General features: G+C 34.4%; 1 protein-coding gene across 1 annotated transcript; it reads right to left on the bottom strand.

Annotated features, from left to right (window-relative positions):
- Nucleotides 1-1,808: 1,808 nt before the first annotated feature.
- On the bottom strand, nucleotides 1,809-2,561 carry LOC120117685 (14 kDa proline-rich protein DC2.15-like). The gene has a single exon (XM_039137927.1). It carries the CDS (start codon nucleotides 2,330-2,332, stop codon nucleotides 1,937-1,939), a length of 396 nt encoding a protein of 131 aa, XP_038993858.1. The 5' UTR covers nucleotides 2,333-2,561; the 3' UTR covers nucleotides 1,809-1,936.
- Nucleotides 2,562-19,362: the final 16,801 nt, after the last annotated feature.

A 19,362-nucleotide genomic window follows, 5' to 3' on the forward strand; every position in this document is an offset into this window, starting at 1 on the left:
GAAATCACAAAGAGCAGCAAAGCAGTATCAGCTGCACATGCACATGCAAGCTTATTGATGGAACCATTATAGACAAGCCCGGAAAGAATGAGTGAACAGAAGGGTACAACTGCAAGTGGGAGAAAATTTATTGTGATGTGAATTGAAAACTTTGACTTTTAGTCACTTATTTTTTCTAACAAAAATATTTTTGACTTCTTATTATTTAAATTTTATTATTAATAAAAACTAATAAATGATAAATTTAGAGAGAGAAAGAGAATATATGAATGTGTGTGGAGTGATGATGTTAGGATTTCATGCTTCATCCACTAAATAAAAAAATATCCCGTAAGGTACAATGACAGCCTACTGGCTCCAGTCCAAACCCATTCCATGCCTTTCGTTGTTTGCTACTTGCTATTCTTTGTCCTTTCTGTTTACTTATATTTTATTGTTTCACTTGTTATCACCTTATTGTTGGCAAAGCCACGATTCTTTAATTAGCATAAAGCAGCATGGGAAAGAAACAGGTGTAGAAAGCGTTGGTACGTATAGTTGCATACAAAAGATGCTTTGATTTTAGGCGAGGAGGTTATGATGTGGCTCCCAAGTCCACATCAAACTTACGTCATCGGCTCACAACTTTCATGTATTTTTTCCTAATAAAATAGGACACTAAATTATTTTAAGAATATCAAATATTTGAGTTATAACAATTCAAATGGAGTAAATTGGATATTGAAAGTCGATTCCATTATAAATCTTTATAATATTTTATCTAAATTAATTAATTTTAATAAACCAGATATCAATGATTAAAAAATAACTTTAAAAGTTAAATAGTAAAAAAACAAAGCATTTAACAAAAGAATATCACTTATCAAGTTCATGATATAACTTCAAATGAAATGAAAAATTAATGAACATTAAATTCAACATTAACGTCTAAAGAAACCATTCTCTTATATATTTTAAAATATATATGAAAAATTCGTTTATACTTTAACAATTTTTTGAATATATCGTTAAAAAAATTCAGTTGACATTTCTAATATTCCCTAATTGTGAGTTCATTACTTATTAGGACTAAAATTTCCTTTTTCTATTACTAAATAGGAACTGTTGGAAAAAATCGTACACAATAACTCCTCTTATTAATAGCAATTTCTTGTTTAATGTTTTTTTAATTAAAGGAGCCTTAAGAACAGAGACGGACCCATGACAAAAATTCAGAGGTTGCAAGAGCCCCAGGGTGACACTTTTGAGGGGTGACACTTGTATTAGAGGTGATACTTATTGAGGGGTTGCTTGGGATACCCGGGGCACCATGGAGGTCCGCCCCTAGATGAGGGGTTGCCCGGGATACCCCGGGCACCATGGAGGTCCGCCCCTGCTTAAGAGATTTATTAGCAATTGCATGAAAAAAGAGTTTTCTTTGAATATATTTTAAACAGATATATTAAGGATTCTTCATAGCAGTTTCTTGTTAATGTTTTTTTTTTTTGTAAAATTTAGTTGTTTTTGTTATCTGTCTTTATCTCTAACTTAATTATATGTTTTATTTCATAATTTATTATCTTTTCCAGAGATTTGATTACTTCATATATTTATATCTTTTTAATAGTGTAGGTAATTAGAAGGTAATATACGTTGGAATTGAAAGAATGACCAAAACATAATCAACTCAACATTAACGTTAATAAAAAAGGATTACAATAGGCAGAGATAAATGTAAACTCACACGCCTTGTACAACTTCAACAAGTATCACACAATGCCAGGATCTCTGCAACGCGTGATCCTATCACAGAAAACCAAAGAAAACCCTATTCCAACTTCGAATTGTACTAATCAAAAGCAATACATTAAAAACAAAGACACATTAATACACCGTTAAAGTAGAGGCTTAGAGCAAACATAGCCAACAGGAACCGATCGTGCTTCTCATAACTCTATCAGCATTTGAAGTCCGGAGGGATTTCCTTCTGGCATGCACTAAGGAGCAGGCTAAGAGTAACAGGGATGTTGAGGTTGATCCCAAGAACATTAGCTTTGATGGCGGTGCAAAGGCAAAGGGCAGCCTCCAAATCAGCCAAGCCTTGGATCAAAGCACAGCATTTGCTCGTCGGAGGCGTTCCCACCACGATGTTCACCAGTCCAAGCAAATCAGCACAAACGCCTAGCTTCAGCGTGTCCTTGGGACAATAAGCAGGCTTTGCCGGCGGAGGGCATGCCGGAGGTGGAATGGGTTTCGGCTTTGGTGGCTTGCATGAGTTACAAGCGCTGGTGAATGACGAGTGGAAAAGAAGAGAGAAAACTATGAGGAGAGCACAGGTTTTGGTGGATGCCATCGAAGCTCGCTAAGTGACTGAAGAAATGCTCAAAAGAGATATTGGTGTATTCGGTCGAGACCCAGAAGAGGGTTTTTTAAAGCAAATTTGTGAGGTTGCTGAGCTGGGATCTGATTAAGTGGAAGAGAGGACTAGTAGCTGGAGTTTTGTAACCTTCTGGGGAGGAAACTTGTGAGTATCCTTTCTATTCATTTCTTTTTTAAGCAATATTGCCTAACTGAGTTGAAGAATGTTCACCATACATCACTTAAAATGGAAATATATGCAGTTGTATAGTTAACCATCCATGGCCCCCCCATAGGTAAAATCCTATCTCTTTCACATATATTCTATATATATCCAAAGCATCCAAGAATGATCATAAAATGTCATGAATTAAGCCAACTTGTATTGTGACTGGTGATTTATTAATGGTCATTTAAGCAAATGAGTGGTAACCAAAGGAAGCTATGCATTATATGTTTTTTTTAACCGAATGCATTGATTATAGCTTCTTGAGGGTGGTGACAATGAACATGAATGTATTTTGTCTACTTGTGCTGTTTTCTGTCCAGCATTGGTTCATAATTGTTTGCAATACTTGATATGGCAATGGGAGAGTTACTTTGCAGCTCAACCCACATGGTATCAAATCTCATTGCCGGACCAATGAGATCTGGGAATGCTGTGGTTACGATCGGCATGGATCATTCCATGCCACCATATGCATGATTAGTATTGTTCGTTAACCCCATCCGATTTAGTTAGATGAAAGATATTAGTTCCGTTAGCATAATTATCATATTGTAAACTTTTTAGACCTTATAAATTTAAACGAACCTAGACTCATAATGCTCTCCTAAAATGAGTATAATTAGTTTTTGGTTAGAGAGTTAAGGAGATTATAGTATATATTTTAGATTTTTTTAATATTCTCAATTGATAATTTATTTTTGTCTTTCCTAAAATTTTAGAAGTTCGTCCCTAATCTTTAAAATAAGATCTTACGTTCGTCCTTGCGAGTATAGAAGCCTGCTTGTGTCGATCTGAGCCAGTAATTTGAACTCAAGAAAAATTAAGCTGGAAAAAATATGAGATCAATAAAACATTATTTATAAAAATATAAAGAGGGTGATACATTTAGATATTTGAATGGAATCGTTGTTGGACTAAGGTGGTTGACACATTGTTGATATGGAAGATGGGCATTTTAATGAGAGTCTAAGCCCAAATCTTGTTGTTTTTTTTTATTGTTTTCAAGTGAATGAAAATTGAAAAGGACCATTAAATGAAAAGCCCATTAAACCACATTTTTCATTCGGCTCTCCACATTCCAATCCAAACTTTTAATAAAATAAAATTATTGAATATTTATATATTAAATTAAAGTATGGGTAAAAAACACAAGTGGTCCTCCGACTATAGATATTGCTTTATTGAGTCTTCCGACTATGAAAAATTATAAAATGATCTACCAAATATAGGGTGATGCTTTGTTGAGTCCCTTGACTATTAAAAGTTACAAAATGCTCACCCGACTATTCATATATTTCAAACTCATCATTTTTTGTTAAAAATTTGACGACCGTCTAATATGTACGTTAACTTGTTAATTGAGATATGATAAAATTATATTTTAATGATGCCTATTGGCATCACCATTGCTTGCAAGCATTATCTTGATGACATAATGTTTCAAGAACTGACTCGATAACATAATGTAAATAAAGATTCGATCCATAAAATACAATTCAAACAGTTCTATAATCAGATTTTATCATATCTTAGTAAGCAAGTTAAAGTCTGACTTAAACGATCTCTAATTTTTAACAAAAAATAACAAATTTTGAACACATAAATAGTCGAGTGACTATTTTGTAACTTTTAATAGTTGGAAGACTCAATAAAGTAGCACCTTATGATTGGAGGATTATTTTGAAACTTTTAATAGTTGATGGACTATTTGTGTATTTTATCCTTAAAGTATTTATTTTACATTACTTCCAATAATATCATATTTTAATATTTTAATTTTAAATATATATATATATATATATATATATATATATATATATTAATATTATTCATGAAATATGTAAAATAATACGATTTTACTGACATTATCATTTATTAAGTTTTAATTTTATTTTGAATTTTTTTCCTAATTTTTATGATTTAATTATTTTTTGCAACTTATTAATTTTGATATTAAACAATAATCGAAATTAGTGAAAATAAGAATGATATATTAAAAATTTAATATTTGATTGGTGCGGCATTCTAGACAATATACCGGGTGACAACGACATTAACGTTTCGAATTCACAAGATCGATACATCTTCCACGTGAAACGCACAGATGGACTCACCGTTCTTTGCATGGCGGATGAAAGTGCCGGAAGTAAACTAATTCCCTATTTCAGTTTATGTTTTTTCTTAAAAGTGAAATTATATTTGATTGGTGCGGCATTCTTATGTTTCAAGTTCAATTGCTTTGTAATGTATTTATCAGTTATTTGTTTCCAAATTAAAAGCGAAATTGTTAGAGATGGAGATAGTTGACAATCTAGAGTTTATTTAAAAGTTTAGAAGATCCGTAAGTGCTATGTTCTGTGAATTTATCGCTCTTCTTTTTTGCTTTTGATTGATTACTTCCCTTTGACTCTGTTTTGAATGATGAGTTGAAGACGGAAATTTATATGTTCTTCAGTAACATTCCAAGGATTTTTCGCGAATCAAATTTAGAGTTCATAATGGCAATTACTTTGAGTTGTGACTCTTCGTTGTTAAAAGCTCTGGTCCTGATATTTGTTATTGATAAATTGTTTAGGTCAGGGTCTATGTGCTTATCATTTTTTTAGGGCGAATTCCCTTTGCATTTCTTGAAGACATTCATCAGAGATTTGTTAAAACTTACAGCCGAGCGGTATTTTCGGCGCGGCCTTATGGCGTGAATGATGAATTTTCGAGGGTTTTGAGCCAGCAACTGGAATATTACTCCAGTAATCATAATGCTGATAGGTTAAATCGATTAAAAGGTGAAATGAGTCGGGTATGTTTTGAATGCTTGGAAATTGGAATCTGGTTATATGAGTTGTAGTATTCTATTTCTTCTAGGTTCCCATTGGCCGGTCCCTTTCCTATTCAACCTTCTAATCATATTTTATTAGGGTTTGAATGCATAAGCACGATCTTCTACCTTCTCTAAAGATGAACTAATTTGCTCTTCAGATCACATAGAAATCTATTTTTCAACCATTTAGCCATTTGTATCCAAGGGGAACCCTTCATGTAATTGTACCTGGATGGCTAGGTTATGGCCTTTTTGTTAGAAGTTCGAACACTGGCCTAATGTGCTAATTGTATTCTAACAGCTGCGAAATGTTATGATAGAGAATATCGACAAAGTCTTAGAGCGAGGTGATCGCTTAGAATTGCTGGTTGACAAAACTGCTAATATGCAAGGGCATACCTTTCGCTTCCGAAAGCAAACTCGTCGTTTTAGAAACACAGTATGGTGGAGAAATGTCAAGCTTACGCACGCTTTCTGAACTTCAACCCCCTTTTTTTGTACATTTACATGCACTGCATTAAGTTTAGAAGCGAAATTTTACTACAATGTGAGCATAATTTTGAACAAAATAGTTAGCTTTATGTGTGTATTTGCTCCTAAGAATAAAAGATATACTAGGATGGAGGAATTTATCACTCGCTCGCCTTGGACATTGCAGGGTTGCTCTGATAATCCTCCTAATTATTGTTTACGTTGTGCTGACTTTCGTTTGCGATGGTATCGCGCTACCTTCCTGCCTAAAATGATGTCAAGAGGTCTTAGATCTGAAATACTTACACAGTCCCAGGCACCCTTTCCTTATGCTTCTTGTAGACACCCGTTTTTGTCCGGGTCTTTATTATTTATTATTATTATTATTATTATTTATTATTATTATTTTTATATTTATATTATTATTTTATTAATATTATATTTTTACATATTTTGGCAGGCCAAAGCCTATTACAACCGGCCCAAACAATTGACCCAACAGCTAGGGTTTCATCTCAATGTTCCAGCCGCCTCATTTCTGGCCATTGGATCTGGACACATCCAACGGTCCAGATCACGCAGTAATTAGGGTTTTAAACCCTAAACCTATCATCATCCAGCCGCCGCCGCCAGCAGCAAAGGAACAGCCGCGCCGCCGTCACTGTTCCGGCCCATCTCGCTCCACTCCGACTGCTCCCACCTGCACCAACAGTAACCCCATCAGTTCCAAATCAAACCAATCAAAGGAAATAGTAAACAAATCAAAACCCTAAAATTAAAAATACCTAAATCCCAATAAATCGGGAAATTGGTCCCTACCAAGATCAGAGACCCTTACCCCTACGCTAGCATCATCATCATCATCTCACCAAACGAAGCAAAATCAACCATAAATCAAGCAAAGATATCAGATGACAGGGGAGGAGATAGGGAAGAAAAAAAACGATATTCGAAAAAAGAAAATAACATAGAGAGAAAGAAAAGGGGAAGTCTTACCCTTGTAGATCTATCCCTTATCAACCTCATCAGAGCTTGAAAAACCCTGAATCGAAGGTAAAACATTCTTTTTTCTTGAATCTAGGTTTGGATTAAAAGGGGTTCTCGGTTTTTTTGGTGGGGTGAAGGGTTGGGTTTTCAAAGGAAATGAGGAAGAAAGAGGATTGAGGGTCTTTAGGGGTCGGTTTGCTCCCCATGGCCACCGATACGGTGGCCGGGGAGCCTTTGTTTTGTTGTTGCGGCGAGGGAGAAGGGAGAGTAGAGAAAGGGAAAGGCAAAAGGAGGCTGAGAGAGAGGGGTTTGAAAATGATTTAGGGTTCGGTTGGTAACCCTTAAATTGGGATTATATCCCAGCTTCAATACGGCGTCGTTTTAGGCCTAGGGAGGGAGACCAAGGTTTGGGTTTAAGGGTTAATGTCAACTTTGGTCCTCGTTATTTTGTAATCTCATATGCGTTTTTTCCATTTTTGGGGTAAATTACAGTTTAAGTACCTTGAGCTTTGTAATGCTTGTAATATGATCCTTAATGAAATTTCATCTTTCTAGTTTGGTCTCTTTATTTATTCGTGTTTCGTTTTAATCCTATATGATTAGTATTACATTTTCTAAGTGTTTAGATTTTTGGTTGCTTATTTTGTATAGTGTTCGTTTTAGTCATCATTTACATGTTTTATGTAATTATTTGACTTTGAGCCTTTATCTTTACACTATTATAAACTAGTCACTATTCATGTTTTATATCATTTTGTCTATATTTGATTCTGGTTTTAATATTTTCAAATATTCAATTTGACTGATTCAATGTATTTTATAATCTTTGTGTTATTCGAATTTGGCCACTACATTTGTAAATATTTTATTTTAGTCATTGTTTTAGTTTTTTGTTTAATTATTTTTTAATTCTTCATGTTTCTGTGAAATTTCATTTTAGTCCTCTATATTATTTTTGGGTTATCTTCATTTTGATACATGTATTATTTAACATTTGTAATTCGGACTTTGGTTTTTTTTATTGTTTAGTCCCATTAGTTTATATTTCTTTATTTTGGTCCCTAAATTTCTTTTTCTTCTGTTTTTTAACCTATTCGGTTTCTGTATTTGCTATGTACTCCCTTAAATTCTTGTATTTACTATTTTAGTACATTTTCTGTTTTTTCTTCCTTTTGATCCTTGTAATTACAAATATTTACCTTTTGATAATCTTATCTTGGTTTATAATATTTTCTTTTTTTATTTTAGTCATTTATGTATGATTTTATTGCACTTATTATTTGGTTATTTGTATTATGTAAATAATGTTTTTAATTTCATTTAATGCAAATATTTTATCTTGTATTTGCAATTACATTTGTTTATATTACGTTTTTATCCATGAATGATTTTTGATTTTATTTTCAAGTACGTATGCGTAGAATGAGCGTGGAAAGTACCACTTGATCGAAGTGGTGTGATCCGGTACGGCATTTTAACGACATAAAATTTGAAATAAGAGTATATTTTGCTAATTAATTTGTTCAAACGATGCAATGTGTGTTATTTTAAGTGACAATTTATTTTATTTTATGTGAATGTAAATTTCAAAATTTTTAATTTGTATTCAATTCACGTTTAGTTAATCAATTTACTCGTATGTAAACATCGTTTTTAGTTATATTTGATTCGCATTTTTTTACATAATCAATGGTATAATATTCTTTTACAAATGAGAAATAGTTGAAATAGCTTTCCCGACGGAGGATTGCAAATTTCAAGATTTCTTATCGAGTTAAAGGATTTTCTTTAAATAGTTAACTCGAAGCAAATTAATTAAATTTCAATAAATGGATCGTAATTTAACTTTATATTCGATTTATAATTTCCACCATTTTACGACAACCTGTAAGCGACACAGTACCAATTTTGGGCGCTGTGGGGTGCTAATTCTTCCCCACGCGTAACCGACTCCCGAACCTGTTTAAATCGAATCTTTGGTAAATGCATACTAGTTTTCGTCTTAAAAAACGATTTTTCTTAAAATTGTTTTAAAAAAGACATTTTTAGGTATTCGACCTACCTAACCCAAAGGTCGATGGCGACTCTATTCAATTTATTCCAAATTAATTCCAAATCACCATTTTTTCCAAAATTAAAGTCATAATCGTTTTAAAAATAATATTTAATTGTTTTTTTTTTAAAAATGGTTATGACAGCTTGGCAACTCCGCTGGGGACTTTTTTTTAGAGAGTCAGGCTATATGTCGTTTACATATTGTCATCTTGGTGGAAATTATGATTTCTAGTTTTAGTTAATTTATGATCCGTTTATTGAAATTTTTAATTGCTTCGTTTTTTTGTCGTACTAACATTTTATTTTTGGCTTTCAGCTTTGTCAGGATTTTATCATTTTTTCCTTGGTTTGTTTTCCTTTTGGGTCGAAGGTAGGTATGTTCCTTCTCACACACATCACTCGCATTGGCATAACATAAGCTCTAGACACGAGCTTCGATCCAAATTAGTTGGGGTGAATGCTTTACTCTCGTAAGAATTTATTCTTCGTATGAGTTTTAGCAAATAACCCATGGGATACATACCTTATACCTTCGTAGGGATTTATTCCTCGTACAGGTATAAGACAGTGGATCCCCTCGAATTGAACTCGTTCCGTTTGAAACCTGTAATGGGTGAGGATCGAGGGTCTGGCAGCCCAAGGGGGCACCGACATCAAGGACAATTCGAGTCCCTTTTTTCCGTTAGAGCCGAAACCAAGCATATAGTGAACCGTCGAACGATCACTCTAGGTATAGTCATACCGAACCTTTGTCCGTCAGTAGGTACCCAAAATAGGTGTACACGAAGGAGGAACGACTCTAAACCTTAACCTTTTAAATTTGTAGAATTTTTTTTCCGAATAAAGTATGCGAACTAGATACCATGCGGTTAGGACCAATTTCTTGAAAATAGATCATTTGGGTAGATAGCATGTCCGGGTAGGATTGTTATTTAATTGAAAGCATGTTTGGGTAGATATCATGATGGGGGTAGGTGTTATATCCATCTCTGAATTACATTTTATTTGTATCAATTATTTTGCATACTAACTTATTTTTCTTTTGTTTGTGTATATTAACTTATTTCTTCTCTTTTGTTGTGTCATTTTGTTTTTGCATTGCATTGCATTGCATCATCATAATGCAAAAGTGTTGATCCGTAAGGGGATATTCGAGAGAAAATTTTCACAAGAAGAGATAAAAGTTTTCAATCAAGCGATCGCATACACAGACATGCATCGAGGGCTAAAAAGAAGTCCAGAGTACAAGAATGAGATTTTCTCGAATATCGTGCATCATTCGAGACTGATATGATAATCCACTGATCTAAGGAATAATCTAGCAGTAGATTCTCATCCACAATTATTCCATCGTTAACCATCAGGGAGTGAAGCACAAACTTCAGCATAGCCGAGGTATTGATGGAGTTAGTTTACAGAGCATTGAGGGGCATCGGTTCCAAGTACAAAGATCCGAGACGAAGCAGTGAGCTCGAAGATCGTGCATCATTCAATACTGAGATGATGATCCACTGATTCAAGGAGTAATCTAGCAGTGGAGTCTTATCTACAATCATTTCATTGCTAGTTATCAAAGAGCGACACACCGACCTCACTACCACCGAGGCATTAACGGAGTCAGATTACAGAGCGCTTGAGGGGCATCGTTTTTGAGGACGAAGATCTGATATGAAGCAGTGATCCATTCCAGGCTCACCATCTAAGCGAAGACATGTCTGTAAAGTGGACTGTCTTGTAATGTGAAATTTTTTATCTCTGGTGGGAATTGTTCTACGGTATTTATCGTTGGGATCAATATTTTTGCATCCGCATTTGTATCATTGCATTTTATTCAACATTCATTTAAGCATTGTTACGTGCATTAATCATACCTTGTGGGAAACTTTGAGGAAGCGCTTCTAACTGTGCAAATGCATTCACACAATATTGAAAATGGATGCAAAATTTGAGGAATTGAAGAAAGAGCTGAACGAGAGTTTGCAAAAGTTGCAAGCAGAGTGGGAGGTTAAAATGGAGCAGATGCAAAAGACCACCGTGGATCGTATCTTGCAAAACCAAAAAGACCTAGTTGACCAAATGGTAGCAAAGATGGCTGAGCTCAACCAAGAAAAAGGCAAAGAAAAGATTTCATTGACCCGTGAAACAGTTAAATGTGAAAGCACGGCTAGTTCGCAACCAATTATCTCGCCAACAGGATTCCTAGTCACCTAGCGACGAGAAGAGCCAAGAACAGATCCCAGATAATTTGAAACAGTGGTGCAGAGACATTTTCCATGGAATGAGAGGACAAAACTCTCACAACGGGATGGATGCAACAGAACTAGTACTAGTTCCTAACCTGGTGCTTCCGCCCAAATTCAAGATGCCCGAGTTTGAAAAGTATAGTGGAACCAGTTGACTTAATGCCCACCTCACGATGTTTATTCGAAGGATGACTGGATACACTAACAATGATCCGATGTTGATCCACTGTTTCCAAGATAGTTTGATTGGACCGCTTCTAGGGGTATAATCAACTGAGTCATACTCAAGTACGCTCCTGGAGGGATTTGGCTAGTGCTTTTCTGGGCCAATACAAGCACATGATTGATGTGGCCCCCGATCGAACAACGCTTCAGAATATGAAGATGAAGAATTATGAGAGTTTCCGACAATATGCTCAACGATGGAGGGATGTCGCATCTCAAGTACATCCACCAATGACTGAAAGAGAGTTCATCACTCTATTCATCGATACATTGAAGTCTCCATATATCATCCACTGATAGGGGTTGCCACTAAGAGTTTTTTCTGACTCTGACATTGTCATGTGTGGAGAAATGATCGAAAGAGCAGTCAAGAATGGCCAGATAGGAGGCACTAGTCATTCCGACAATGAGGAAAGAGATGATATTAACATTGAAGGATCTTATCTAGCTAATCTGGGGACCAAACCTCATAAGGCATTCTGTCGCATCAATCCAATCCCAATGACATATGAGGAATTGCTCCCAATGCTAGTTGAGAGGAACCTTGTGACTCCAGTTCAATCCAAACCAAGAGAGACCCCATATCCTGAAGGCCATGATGTTAACGCCATATGCAGCTATCATGTTGGGAGTTCTTTGAATATCGAAATGAATTACATATTCTTTTATTCTTCAAGAATTATAGATTTTTGACATATGGCAAGATTAGACTATTTTATCCTGGCTAAAACCCTAAAACAAAATCTCTCCCCGAATATCCTGGTCACTACAAATAACCAATTTTTCTATCTCTTTGAGACCTTGAAAATTCTTTTCGACCTTGAAACATTCCCTCTCTTTGAGACCTTTAAACATTCTTTCCACTTTGAAACACTGTATTTATTTTTGAGACACAAAAGTTATACCCGTACCTTTCTTTGAGCCAATAAAGTCATCATCGTCTTCTTAGATGTAAAACCAACATTTTCTACCAATAAAACCTACAGACATGAGTACAAGATGTTCAATTGAACATAAACCTTCCTACAAAGAAGACACAGTGTGGGGCATATCGAATCAATTTTCTGAAGACGAGCATGAGCAATTGAGACATGTTGAGAGCAAGAAGCGAAGAGAAAAAATAGAATTCATTCAAAATAATTCTATCATGCATTAATTACTGTTTTCATTAAATAAAAATTAATCCTGAAAATCTATCCCCTGGGGATACCTCTTCTGCAAGGACTTCTGTGTATGAGATGATGAAGGCTTTCTTTCTTTATCCCTTCACAAAAGGAGAAAATATATCCTTGTGTCCCCATTCGAGCCTGAATGATATTTTCTTCTGATTCAACCCTAACCAGGATCACCCTCCACACTGGGGGCAAGTTGGAGGAAATCTGCGCATGAGTAAATACATTGATCCAGATGAGATACTGAAAGGTGAACCAAACATCAAGTGCGAAGATCCAATCAAAAACAAAGAAAAATCAAAGAGAAAAGAGCAAGAAAAAACAAAGAGAGAGCAGAAGAAAAAATCAAAGCAAAAACAAAGAAAAATCAAAGCAAAAGTCAAAGAAAAAAAAGCAAAGAACAAAAAGAGGACAAAGAACACAGACAAAGAGTCTCCTGACTCAAATGACGCATTGAGCTTCAAACCGTGAGATTAATCAAACACAATCACTCTAGAATCACTTGACTCGAAGATCATAAAACATCAAGAGAAAGACATGCGAGTAGATCCAAATTGAGCAAGACAAGATTGAAGGCATCAGAGTTAATTGATCCTTGGTTCAATCACCTTTAAACACTTGTTTGGGCCTTTTATCCCTTCCTTTCATAACCTGAACCATGGCCTAATTACGTGCCTTAAAAGTCCATTCTAATCATACTAGATTTCTAAACAGAAAGACTATCTTCATATTTCATCCCGTCCGTCAGGATTAATATTTTATTTTCAAAAAAAAAAAGGTTTTCTAAAATCTTTAATGCATGATAGAGAAAAATAACAAAGGGGGGTTAAAGACGTAAAATTCTGAGTAACGTCTTGAAACCAAAGGAGGATTCGAGTTGAAAACCTGAAAGGGTGGCTCGAATATGAAGATTATTACATAGGAGACGATTGCTCAAATCCCTTGATGAGGCATCACACAACATGAATGAGAACATGAGAGTTGGGAGTCAGAGAACACTTCCAATAACTGAGTACAGAAGCTACTCCATCAGATCAGAGAACATCAAATAAATGAGAATATCATACCTTTGACCAAAAATAACCACTTGAGACTTTTATCCTTCCTTACTTAACCATCTCTCAAAGATAGCATTGATCTTGACACTTGTCAAATAGCTATAATTTATTGAGGGATTAAAAGAGTAATTAATTCTTTGATATCCAATGAACTCTTGTTTTATGATTTGTCAATTGTGAAACCTTAAAAGGGGCAATATTTTCAAAACTTTTGATTAAACATTTTTCAAAACTATTGATATTTTCAGACTTTTGAAAATAAAAGAAGAAGAAAAACATTTTCAAACAAGATAATCTCTCTGGAGGCGTATCTTGGAATTCAAAAAAATCTATCTATCTGAAGCTCAAGATCGAAGCTGGGGCAAGAGAAAGCCAAATTGTTGGGGCAAAATTTGATGGGGCAAGGAAAACAAATTGTCTCAGGTCTAAGTTTGCAAGAGTACACCCTAGTGGAAATGCAGACAAGCTGAATCAATGATAGAGTGAAGAATACTCTCGCAACTATTCTCCTTCCAGATCGAGAGTACATACATACATATATACACATACATAATAATACATAAAATTTGCATCAAACTTTTCATATATTAAAGACTTTTTCTCCTCACGTGGGGACAAATTGGACAAAAAATCAATAAATTTCATCTTGACATCATCATCAATATAGTCAGTCAAAAATGCATCATTTTGATCTCTCAGGAAATCAAAGCTCGGAAATGACCAGATGTCTAACTTGCAGAAACAATGATTTGGGCTTCCTGAAGTCAACAATCAAGACATTTCCTCAACGTGCATGAACAAACAGACTTTTTATCGCCTTTGAGGGTGTTTTTTCTTGAAACAAAATTTTTGTCTCACTTGAGGTATTTTCCCACAAATTTTGAGAATTTTAAAACAAATTTTTGTCTCGTTTGAGACAATTTCTTTCAAAGCAAATTTTGTCTCGCTTGAAACAGCTTTCTAAAAACAAATTTTGTCTCGTTTGAGACAAATTCTCTTGAAACAAACTTCGTCTCGCTTGAGACATTTTTCCTTTGAGATACAAATTTTGAATTTGATTCACTAAAAACAAAATTAATCTCACCTTAGATTGTTGTTTCTTTCAAAACAAATTTCGTCTCGCTTGAGACCTTTTCCCTTTGAGATCCAAATTTCGAATTTGTTTCACATTAAACAAAGTTGATTTCACTTGAGATCGTTTTCTCAAAAACAAACTTTGTCTCGCTTGAGACAATTTCTCTAAAAACAAATTTTGTCTCATTTGAGACTATATCTTAAAGCAAATTTCGTCTCGCTTGAGACATCATTTTCTCTCATAATACAAATTTCAAGGTTGTTGTACTTAAAGCAAAATTAATATCACTTGAGATTTTCAAAGCTGATTTGTCTCGCACGAGACAGTTTCCCCTTTTAACAAATCCTGAAATTGTTTCATTTGAAACAAAATAAACACTTTTGAAAGCCACCCTTGAGATTATTTCCATATAAACAATATCGACAATCTTTGAATCTTTTAAAACGATTTTTTTGTCTCTCTTGAGACAGTTTCTCTTGAAAAAATCTTTGAGTTTGTTCCTTTTGAATAAATATCTTTGAGTTTGTTTCTCTTAACAAAATCATCTTTGAGTCTATTTCTTTAAAAACAAATGTTGTCTCTCTTGAGACAGTTTCTAATGAAAAACTAACTTTTGAGATTGTTTCATTTGAAACAAATTTGGTCTCACTTAAGATGTGATTCATCTTTGAGTATGTTTCTTTTGAAACAAAATTTTATCTCTTAAAGACAATTTCTTTTGAAAAAAATCTTTGAGTTTGTTTCCTTTGAAACAAAATTTTGTCTCTCGAGACAACTTCTTTTGAAAATACCAACCTTTGAGATCGTTTAGACCATTTATTTTAAAACTACCCACCTTTGAGATTGTTTTTATTAAAACAAATTTTGACTCCCTTGAGGCAGTTTCTCTAGAAATACAAAATCTTTGAGTTTGTTTCAATTGAAATAAAACCATTTTTGAGTCGTTTCACTTGAAACATTTTCTCTTGAAACATTTTCTCTTGAAACATTTTCTCTTAAAACAAGATCATCTTTGAGTTTGTTTCTCTGGAAACAATGTTTTATCCCTTAAAACAATTTCTTTTGAAAAAAAATAAAAAAAAAATCATTGAATCTCTTTATTTGGAAACAAAATTTTGTGTCTCTCGAGACAGTTTCTTTGAGAAAAATCTTCGAGTTTGTTTATTTGGAAAACAAAATTTACCATCTTTGAATTTGTTTCCCTTGAAACAAAACAAACATCTTGAGATCAATTCCCTTTAAACGAATTTTGTCTCATTGAGACAGTTTCCCTTTAAACGTCGTCTTTGAGTCGTTTCCCTTAAAACAAATTTTGTCTCTTTTGAGACAGTTGCTTTTAAAAATATCATCTTTGAGTTTATTTGAAACAAATCTTTAATTTGGTTTCTCTAGAAACCATAACTCCTAAAGATGGCCAGTCGTCCTCATCATGTAGGAACCGTGTCATCCCCAGACCAGATCTCTTCATCACGTATGAGCCGTGTCAACCATAGATAACCAGCCGTCCTCATCACGTAGGAACCGTGTTATCACCTTTAGATGGCCAGAACTCTTCATCACGTATGAGCCGTGTCATTCCCCGACCAGATCTCTTCATCACGTATGAGCCGTGTCACCCTAGATAACCAGCTGTCCTCATCACGTAGGAACCGTGTTATCACCCTTCCTAAAGATGGCCAGAACTCTTCATCACGTACGAGCCATGTCATCCACCAACCAGTCATCCTCATCACGTAGGAACCGAGTTATCATCCACCCTTAGACGACCATACCTCTTCATCACGTATGAGCAGTGTCGTCCCCACCAACACGCATATCCAATTTATAGGAAAAGGAAGAAGAACCAGACAAAAACGTGTTGTATCGTCGTCTTTGCCCTATTCTTGTTAACACAAGAATGTGCAAAGAGGGGCAGCTGTAGACACCCGTTTTTGTCCGGGTCTTTATTATTTATTATTATTATTATTATTTATTATTATTATTTTTATATTTATATTATTATTTTATTAATATTATATTTTTACATATTTTGGCAGGCCAAAGCCTATTACAACCGGCCCAAACAATTGACCCAACAGCTAGGGTTTCATCTCAATGTTCCAGCCGCCTCATTTCTGGCCATTGGATCTGGACCCATCCAACGGTCCAAATCACGCAGTAATTAGGGTTTTAAACCCTAAACCTATCATCATCCAGCCGCCGCCGCCAGCAGCAAAGGAACAGCCGCGCCGCCGTCACTGTTCCGGCCCGTCTCGCTCCACTCCGACTGCTCCCACCTGCACCAACAGTAACCCCATCAGTTCCAAATCAAACCAATCAAAGGAAATAGTAAACAAATCAAAACCCTAAAATTAAAAATACCTAAATCCCAATAAATCGGGAAATTGGTCCCTACCAAGATCAGAGACCCTTACCCCTACGCTAGCATCATCATCATCTCACCAAACGAAGCAAAATCAACCATAAATCAAGCAAAGATATCAGATGACAGGGGAGGAGATAGGGAAGAAAAAAAATGATATTCGAAAAAAGAAAATAACATAGAGAGAAAGAAAAGGGGAAGTCTTACCCTTGTAGATCTATCCCTTATCAACCTCACCAGAGCTTGAAAAACCCTAAATCGAAGGTAAAACGTTCTTTTTTCTTGAATCTAGGTTTGGATTAAAAGGGGTTCTCGATTTTTTTTTGGTGGGGTGAAGGGTTGGGTTTTCAAGGAAATGAGGAAGAAAGAGGATTGAGGGTCTTTAGGGTCGGTTTGCTCCCCATGGCCACCGATACGGTGGCCGGGGAGCCTCTGTTTTGTTGTTGCGGCGAGGGAGAAGGGAGAGTAGAAAGGGAAAGGCAAAAGGAGGCTGAGAGAGGGTTTGAAAATGATTTAGGGTTCGGTTGGTAACCCTTAAATTGGGATTATATCCCAGCTTCAATACGGCGTCGTTTTAGGCCTAGGGAGGGAGACCAAGGTTTGGGTTTAAGGGTTAATGTCAACTTTGGTCCTCGTTATTTTGTAATCTCATATGCATTTTTTCCATTTTTGGGGTAAATTACAGTTTAAGTACCTTGAGCTTTGTAATGCTTGTAATATGATCCTTAATGAAATTTCATCTTTCTAGTTTGGTCTCTTTATTTATTTCGTGTTTCGTTTAATCCTATATGATTAGTATTACATTTCTAAGTGTTTAGATTTTGGTTGCTTATTTTGTATAGTGTTCGTTTTAGTCATCATTTACATGTTTTATGTAATTATTTGACTTTGAGCCTTTATCACACTATTATAAACTAGTCACTATTCATGATATTTTGTCTATATTTGATTCTGATATTTCAATGTATTTTATAATCTTTGTGTTATTCGAATTTGGCCACTACATTTGTAAATATTTTATTTTAGTCATTGTTTTAGTTTTTTTGTTTAATTATTTTTTAATTCTTCATGTTTCTGTGAAATTTCATTTTAGTCCTCTATATTATTTTTGGGTTATCTTCATTTTGATACATGTATTATTTAACATTTGTAATTCGGACTTTGGTTTTTTTTTTACTGTTTAGTCCCATTAGTTTCTATTTCTTTATTTTGGTCCCTAAATTTCTTTTTCTTCTGTTTTTTAACCTATTCGGTTTCTGTATTTGCTATGTACTCCCTTAAATTCTTGTATTTACTATTTTAGTACATCAAGTTTCTGTTTTTCTTCCTTTTGATCCTTGTAATTACAAATATTTACCTTTTGATAATCTTATCTTGGTTTATAATATTTTCTTTTTTATTTTAGTCATTTATGTATGATTTTATTGCACTTATTATTTGGTTATTTGTATTATGTAATAATGTTTTAATTTCATTTAATGTAAATATTTTATCTTGTATTTGCAATTACATTTGTTTATATTACGTTTTTATCCATGAATGATTTTTGATTTTATTTTCAAGTACGTATGCGTAGAATGAGCGTGGAAAGTACCACTTGATCGAAGTGGTGTGATCCGGTACGGCATTTTAACGACATAAAAATTTGAAATAAGTCGAGTATATTTTGCTAATTAATTTGTTCAAACGATGCAATGTGTGTTATTTTAAGTGACAATTTATTTTATTTTATGTGAATGTAAATTTCAAAATTTTTAATTTGTATTCAATTCACGTTTAGTTAATCAATTTACTCGTATGTAAACATCGTTTTTAGTTATATTTGATTCGCATTTTTTACATAATCAATGGTATAATATTCTTTTACAAATGAGAAATAGTTGAAATAGCTTTCCCGACGGAGGATTGCAAATTTCAAGATTTCTTATCGAGTTAAAGGATTTTCTTTAAATAGTTAACTCGAAGCAAATTAATTAAATTTCAATAAATGGATCGTAATTTAACTTTATATTCGATTTATAATTTCCACCATTTTACGACAACCTGTAAGCGACACAGTACCAATTTTGGGCGCTGTGGGGTGCTAATCCTTCCCCACGCGTAACCGACTCCCGAACCTGTTTAAATCGAATCTTTGGTAAATGCATACTAGTTTTCGTCTTAAAAAACGATTTTTCTTAAAATTATTTTAAAAAAGACATTTTTAGGTATTCGACCTACCTAACCCAAAGGTCGATGGCGACTCTATTCAATTTATTCCAAATTAATTCCAAATCACCAATTTTTCCAAAATTAAAGTCATAATCGTTTTAAAAATAATATTTAATTGT

Source organism: Hibiscus syriacus, unplaced genomic scaffold (assembly GCF_006381635.1).
Source record: "Hibiscus syriacus cultivar Baekdansim isolate YM2019G1 unplaced genomic scaffold, ASM638163v2 tig00110321_pilon, whole genome shotgun sequence".
Classification (NCBI taxonomy): Eukaryota; Viridiplantae; Streptophyta; class Magnoliopsida; order Malvales; family Malvaceae; genus Hibiscus; species Hibiscus syriacus.